Source organism: Chrysochloris asiatica, unplaced genomic scaffold (genome assembly GCF_000296735.1).
Source record: "Chrysochloris asiatica unplaced genomic scaffold, ChrAsi1.0 scaffold00222, whole genome shotgun sequence".
Classification (NCBI taxonomy): domain Eukaryota; kingdom Metazoa; phylum Chordata; class Mammalia; order Afrosoricida; family Chrysochloridae; genus Chrysochloris; species Chrysochloris asiatica.
The window spans coordinates 2212262-2220679 of NW_006408740.1; the positions used below are offsets into that span (position 1 = coordinate 2212262).

Sequence of the window (8418 nt, forward strand, 5' to 3'; positions counted from 1 at the left end):
CAACTGCATTTAGGGTAGTCCTGGTGTGGTGGGGTAGGATTATCACTGGACAATTAACCGTGAGGTGCTATTCCTTGGAAACTTTGTACAGGGTCGCTATGAGTCACAGCTGACTCATGGCACTTGACAATAACAACTGCATCTAAGATTATACTTAGGCTAGATTTGATCACTTCCCATAGAACTGATTCCAGACCCTGCTGCTCTGAGTGATGCGTCAAAATTTTACATGTGCTTTTCTGGAGAAAATAGTGTTTTTCCTTACCATATACTGCCCTTTTTATCTAGAATGAAGATCTTTTCTGTGAGAGTAAAATAGGGAATAGGTTCATCCTTCCTATCTCCAGTCCCTAAGGAAAGAACACATTTTACACAAGAGACACAGTAATTGTCAGTAATTCTCTACATCTAGAATGTGCCAGCTCCCTCTTTCTCCTTTCTTAGTCTCCCATTGCAGTTTGCATTTAACTCTTACTGTTACTGCTTTTATGAGACTTAGCCCTGTGCTAGGCACATGTCTCCTTGATCCATAATGCCATTACAGTGCAGGTACAAAGTGGATGTGTAATGTTTGTTGAAGGAAGTTAAAAACACAAGTGAACTCAGAACAGACCAAGAGTCTCAAGACTTTGTATTATAGGCAGTCCTTGGATTACAAATGAGTTCTGTTACTAAATCTGTCTAAAATTGAATTTATACATAAGTTGGACCCGTTAAGTACAATTCATATCTAGTATCAGTTTGTCTTAGGATATAGTACATAGTGTACCTTTTTCTATGCATTAAAAAAAACAACAAAAAAACACTTGTGGATAAAGAAAACATCTTTAACACAATAATTCAGTAGTAATGTTTTGATACGTATCACAAAGTAGCATGTTTGTTACTATGAATCACTGTCTATGCCTTAGACTTTTTTTCTGTAATAACTAATTTGGATGTTCGTAACCTGATGACTGCCTGTACTGGTTCAGGATTCATGCTTTGCTTTTGTCTATATTAGATTAAGGCCTTCCATTATTTATTCACATCGCACACTTCCTATCCACATCCTTCACTGGGGCACCTTGGAGGAGTCAGGATATCTGAGTTCCAACTCAGCTAGGCCACTAGTTTGTTGATTTAAGAAAACCTCCCTTGGCTGGATTCATCACTTACCAACAGCAATAGTGCAGTTCTCTGGATATTATGATTATTATGATTAGTTCTGACATGTTTAGCAAGCAATATTTTAAATTACAATGCTTGTGAATTATTTCACTTCCAAAATAGACAAGTTAGAATTGTATCTGCAAAATGAAGGCACCGTCTTTCACTTAAACATTCTGGTATCTTTCTGATAAGAAAGTATCTACTTTCTTGAGACAGTTACTAGAAGCTGTAAGTCTGCTGCTAGATTCACACCTGAGTTCCCCTATGAGGCCACTTCTATTCTAAAATGCCGAGTCTCTAATCCCTCTCTATCCTGGAACACAAATGAAGCTTACTACTATGGAGAGGACTTTGTAGTTCATTATGAAGGGTACCACACCAATACAGGCCACTGGTGCCCCTCATCTCATTCCTCGTCTGAACCATTCAGGAGGGCAGTCTGGTAAATGTGACCCGATTTCAGCTTCTGGATCCCAATGATTTCTCCATCTCTGGGTCTCTTCAGTCGATTCATAAACCTGCAACAGAAAAATGAACAAATTAAATTAACTGGAAAAATCCCTTTATTCCCTTATCTAGGGTGGTTCTTAAAGCATTTTCTTCATATTACTATTAAGTAATAATGCTTGGTTACATATCTGACTTCTCAGACATTTGTCATTGCTATCAGTAGGTTAAGGGGGTCATGACTAAAATTAATGTCATAATTGAGATTGAATTGAAGTCTCTCATGACCTGGTGGCACTGTGGGTTAGGTATTGGGCAATTCAAACCCACCAGCAGCTCAATGGGAGAAAGGTGAAACTTTCTTATGAGTTGAAATCAACTTGATAACAGTAGGTTTGCTTTTTTGTTTTTCTTTCTCATAATTAGGCAGCAAGATTAAAACTGACTTTCAGGTCCCTTCTGTTTGATCATCATGGAGCTTTTTGGGTGAAGTCTGCTTTGGTCTAGGGAAATAAGAAACTTGACAAAAAGGTAGGGTAGGGGCAGCTGCACCAGCAGTAAAGCTAGTAAAGCACATGCTAAAACCCACCTCTAGCAATGCAATTACAGATGGGGCTGCCATTTACTAGTGTGTAACAGTGATCAAGTTACTAAGCCTTCTGAAGCCTTGTGTATCTCATTTGTGAAATACTGTAATAGAACATACTTCATGAAGCCACGAGGATTAAATGAGATAAAACACTTAAGTGTGTACTAAAGTGCCTGGAACTCAGTAAGCACATAGTGATTATTATCAATTATAATCTACATGCCTGAAGAGAACTTTCTGCTATAGTATATTACTTGATTGATAAAGCACCTCTGGGAAGTAGGCAGGGCAAGCCCAGAAATAGGGCAGTGGCCCTAGAATGAAATAATGAACAGAGGAGGAGCTAATTTAGAGTTGTTCTATTATACCATAGGCTTAAAAGCTGCTAGAGCTGCCTGTGAAGCCGGGGGTTACCAGGTTGCTGTGCTCTGCACAAGTCCTTCATTTTCCCCAAAGTGTCATTACGGATAAGGGGAAGACTATGGACCCTACAGTATGGAGTACCTTGTGCAGAACACGCAAATAGTTGGTACTCATTAAGTAGTCAGAGTTAATCACTACTGGACAATAGAATACCAATTATATAGTGTGATGAATTTTGTGGGGTGTTTAGTTAAGAGGAAAAGGCTTCACAAACATCTTTCCTCAAACATACCAGTAAACAAGAGAGTAGTTGATGAACACAATGCTGAGAGCAACCAAGTAGTGCCAGCAGAAGCACATGGTGATGAACATGATGTTATCATGATCTTTCTGGTCCCATTCAGGTGTTCCAAAAGGTGGAAAGAGCACAAACCCAATCTGGTGGAATATGGAGAGAAGATGGTCTTGTTAGCTGACCCTGTGAAACCACCTCGCCTTCCTGTGTTCTTCAAAACTGCGCCTACATTCTCCATTTCCCACTATCACCCCACCCCCACACTTCTGTTGGCTTGGGAAGGGCCTTTTTTTCTTTGAAGCATTTTATTTTGTAGTAGTTTTAGATTTACAGAAGAGTTGTAAAGATTTTATTGAGAGATTCTAAACTATTCACCAAGCTTTCCTCTAATGTTAACACCATACATAATCGTGGTGTATTGGTTGTAACGCTGGTGCTGGTGCAGCATTACTTCAGATTCCCCCAGTTTTTCCACTAATGTCCTTTTTTCTGTTCCAGCCTATCATGTCACGTTCAGTCATGATACTTCTTCAGTCTCCTCCAATGGTGACCTGGATAGAACCTGTGACTGTATCAAGCAGTCCTGGCTCATATCCAGGTGGCCCTGTGTTACTCTTTAGAAGCCTTTGCGGTAGAACGTTTAAGTGCTCGGCTGCTAACTGAAAGGCTGGTAGTTTGAGCCTGGACAGTGGCTCTGCAGAAAGAAAAAGAGATGGCGATCTGCTTCACTAAGCTTTAGTTACAGCCAAGACAACCTTGTGGGGCAGTTCTCTTCACATGAGTCACCAAGAGTCGGAATTAGTAGCACTCACCAACAACAGTTTTTTTTGACAGTTTCTTAGGAATGCTTGTCAAGCCACAAAAATTGTCTATGTTGATTTTGATTTCAGTATAAGGCTTATTAAAAAAAATCTTCAGGATCCACATTTCAGAAATTCAGAAGAGGAAATGCAAAAGGTGTCATTTCCACTGAGGAGCAAGAGTTTGGGGAAATATTTGATTTAGGTATGTGTGCTTCATAAATTGCATAGCTCAAGGGGTAGGGGGTATGAAGTGGGTGTGGAGAGACAAGACTCTTTAAAGTCATCAGTGGTATGTGAGTGTTGCACTTCCAAGCAGCATGTAATCTTTAGGTCATCCCGTGGACTTCTTGTTGTTAAGTACTACAGAGTCGGTTCCAACTCATAGTGACCCTGCACAGGGTTTCCGAGGTTGCAGATCTTTACAGGAGCACAACGCCTCATCTTTCTCCCGCAGAACAGCTGGGAGTTTCGAACTGCCAAAAGGTTATCAGCCCGATTCGTAATCACTATGCTACCAGAGCTCCTTCTCATCAGTCTCCCTTAATTCAGGCAGTGTATAGAGCACTGACTTCAACAATCACCTGCCAGAACCAGGTGCCCTGCTGAATAGCGAGACTGGTCCGGAAAAGTTCCAGCACAATATTGTCCCGAATGATCACTTCTAGGAAAATAATGAGAGCTCCTCCGAACACAGTAAACAGCAGGAGTAAGTGGATGTGTTGATCCAGTGGTGGTCGGTTATGAACATGGTAGTAGAAGAGGAAACCTGCCACAAACCAAATTACAACCATCAGCAATTGTATTTCAAAGGATTCACTCATTTTCCATTAGCATTTCTTCCCACACTTGTCTCAGGCTAGATTTTTCAGCACTTGGGAAGTCAATTTACAAAATAGAGGGGAACAAACATGCAAATTAATTTCATTTATATAAAATGGGTGTAAATATCAAGGTTATATCTTTAAAAGAAAACTCAGAATCCGTGATAGGGTTTCAAACAGGTAGATGACTTATGACAGTATTTCTATGGATAAGGGTAAATCAAAAAGTATTGCTACAAAATCATAGAAACCTTTATTTTAAAATTACAATATGAGACTTTCCTCATTTCTCAACATACCATCCGCCATCTAGATCTATACAGTGTTTCCAGCTCTCTTAACTCCCCTGAATTCTGTGCTCTTTAATTTACACCACGTCAAAATGGCAGTTTAGGTATCCTAAATGGGCTCAAATCATGTTACCTTGAAATTTTTTTTTTTTTTTTTTTAGTTTGGGGAACAAAAAAGTCTGAAGAGGCCAGATGAGAGCTTTAGGATGGACGCAGGGTAAGATTTCCCAACAAAATTCTCATAGGACAGCATGGTTACCCTCAAAGAATGAGCTTGTGCGTTATGATGATGGAAACACTTTGTAAGGTGCAACTTCGCCAGCCTTTCTCACCAATGCAGTGTTCACTTTTCTGCCACAGTATTACAGAGGAGATGATCACTATTCTAAATCCTTCCTAATACCCTCCTTGTCCCTCTCCCCCCACCCCCCTGCTATGATGGTCATGTGCCCTTCAAGAAAATCCAGTAATGTTACCCTTTTGGAGACCAAAACTGCCCCCACAACCTTTGGAGCTGACCTGGCCACTGAATTGTTTTGTTTTTGAAGACAAGTGTATTACTGAGAGAATTTGTCTGCAGTCATCTACTGATTGCAGATATGTTAAAACTATTAATACTTTTCCTTATCCTTGTATGTGCATCTACATAAATATACATACTTGAAATTCAGTTTTGCCCTCTTCCAATCACTTATTGATTGATCGTCTGGACTGCAGATAAAAGTCTTCATCAGTTAATGTGAGCTATATTGAGAACTCTTCCCTAGTGCTTGCATATGACCATGTCAAGATGGTAGCACTCCAAGCTGTGGTGCATGGGATGCAATCTCTTCTAAGAAGAGACTAATCTTTCTGCATGGGTGTTCAACTAATCTCGACGTGCACACCCATACATGTGAGTATGAATAGGTGGGCATGCAATCTTGACTGTAGACTTTGAGACCTGCCTAAAAACTTCATGCATTATTGGACTGCTTCATGGAATATGACATCTGTACCATCCAGAGCACAGAGCCAAGTTCTATTTAAAAGGCTTTGGAAGCCTAAAACTTTGGAGTTTGGCGGAAAGGTTTTCTGTGACATTTCGTGTCCCTTCTCTCCCTCCATTTTAAATTACCTTCAGTGAATGCTGCCACCGCCATAACCAATCTATCCACCCCTAAAGGAATGTAGGTGACAAGATAGGTGAGCATATCAGCGATTCCTGAGGCTGCAAAGAACAGATACATTGTGCTGTGCTGCCAGTTCATCAGCTTTACCCAGTGATCTTCAGAGTAGAGGTGGAGGTGGGGTCCATCAGGAACAAACTGTTCCGCCAGGATTCCTGCAGCAAATGGAAATGGAGAAATAGCTCGAAGGCAAACAGGAGACCAGGGTTCCTTAAATACACACACACAAAAAACCACCCCCCAAGCATGAGGAAATTAGAGAAGTGTTAAGTGCCACTGAGTTGCTTCTGACTCATAGCAACCCAGTAGATGGTTTCTGAGGAGTGGCTGATGAGTTAGACCCACGAACCTTGTGGTTCAAACCAACCTTGTGGTCCTGTGCTTATCCTGCAGTGCCACACCAGCACTGTAGTATACTATGGTGTGAAATGTTATCAACTACAGATATGACAAAGCTCTGAACACAATTGTTAAGAGCTGTCGAGTCAATTTCGACCCATAGCGACCCTGTACAGGATTTCCAAGGAACAGCTGGTGAGCTTGAACCACCGACCTTGCAGTTCAAAAGACTGCAGTCTGAGGACTCCCTGAACACAATAGAGAGTATGAACACCATATGAAAACACAGCCTAGTGACCAACTGGGCATCTTTCAGGCATTATCTACCAACTCTCAGGAATGAGAGATGATAATTTAGTTCTCAACTTTTCCCTTCCTTGCACCACTCCATTTCCATAGTAGCTAGATCTACCCTCTCTGCCGGTAGAAACTATATTACAGGGCCCAGGAAATGGAGCCCAGTGTCTGGATCTGATGGGACCCTGTGGATCAAATGATCCGTACTCTTACCAATGATCGAAAACAAAGTCCTGACTGCAGCTTCAATGATCTCAACACGTGGATAATTATGGTGCTGGTGGCTGCTCTTCCCCTTTTGGTGAATGTACTTAAATGGATACTTCACTGACCACCAAAGTCCAACTATCAGGAAGAAACTCCCTGGGAGGGCATGACCCTTGAAGTTTGCCATCAGGGCTCCAGGGCACCTAAAAATTAAGAGACAACTGGTAAGTGGTTGAATGAAGAAACATACATGTACCTTGTGGTAGAACATAACCATGACTAAGGATTACAAAATCAAAAGCTACACTAACAAGGATCAAGTCATTCTCATAACATGCCCCTGTGTTTGTGTCGCTGTAGTAACGTCTGTGTGACCAAGAGGATATCACTAAATCTAAAGGCTTAAGAAACTGGGTCAATTAAAAGGATGAGGGAAAACAATTGAAATATAGGTAAATATGGATCCCAGGATAAAGGAGGATACTAGAAAAGCAAAGCATTAAGACAGACATTTCTATATCAAAAACATTACAAGGCAAGCAACAAATTGGAGAAAGCATTTACAACATCTATAACAAATGGATAATTGTTCTTTGTTGTTGTTAGGTGCCATTGAGTTGTTACCGACTCATAGCAACCCTTTGTACAACAGAACGAAACACGGCCAACCTCACAAATGTTGCCACGCTTCAGTCCATTGATGCTGCCACTTTGCCAATTGTTCTTAGAGCACTTAAAAACTAATAATAATAATTAAAACAAGACCATGGAAAAAATGAGCAAAAAACATAATCAGATGATCCACAAAGTAATACAAATTGACAATAAATCTTATATAATTAAAACATGCAAATTATAACTAATTTTTCACATAATTTGAAGGTAATTTGAAAAAATAAATATAGTTTTGCTAGTAGTTAAAAGGAGGACTCTGGTTCTGTAGGTTAAGTACTGGGCTACTAACCACAAGGTTGGTGGTTTGAGCCCATTGGTCACTTCCTAGGAGAAAAACTTTCTGCTCCTGTAAAGATTTACAGCCTCAGAAACCCTATACAGCAGGGGTGTGGAACCTTTTTTCTCCCAAAATTTGTAACACTTGTGGGCCATACAAAATTATCAACTTAAACATTAGCCTACTATATTTGGCAAACATTTAATTAACTCACCCCTAATCTGATGGCTACGGAGCTCTGGTTACAAATTGGGCTGCTAACCTCAAGGTCAGCAGTTTGAAACTACCAGCCGTTCCGTGGGAGAAAGATGAGGCTTTCTGCTCCTACAGATTTGCAGCCTCGGAAACCCTGTGCAGGCTCACTATGAGTCGAGTGCAGGGTCACCGACTCCACGGTACTTAACAACAACAATCTGATGGCTAGAACTGTGGTTGCCTTAGCAGGGCTAGGCCAAAATGATTTCACGGGCCTTATACATACGGCCTGTGGGCCGGATGTTCCCCATCTCTGCCATACAGAGTCATTTTGAGTTGGAACCAACAATAACAAACACTTAAAAACTAGGATAAGCACTGGACTGCTAACTGTAAGGTCGGTAGTTCAAATCCGCCAACCACTCCTCAGAAACCCTATACAGGGTCACTATGAGTTGGAACCAACTCGACAGCACTTCACAGCAATTAAAAATGGCTT

The 8418-nt window shown here is 40.8% G+C and overlaps 1 protein-coding gene across 1 annotated transcript; it reads right to left on the reverse strand.

The window, feature by feature from the left end:
- Window positions 1-1558: 1558 nt before the first annotated feature.
- Window positions 1559-6959, reverse strand: TMEM45B (transmembrane protein 45B). The gene is made up of 5 exons (XM_006873073.1): window positions 6779-6959; window positions 5878-6084; window positions 4231-4415; window positions 2844-2989; window positions 1559-1670 (listed from the first exon to the last, which is right to left on the reverse strand). Exons 1-5 carry the CDS (start codon window positions 6957-6959, stop codon window positions 1559-1561), a joined length of 831 nt encoding a protein of 276 aa, XP_006873135.1.
- Window positions 6960-8418: the final 1459 nt, after the last annotated feature.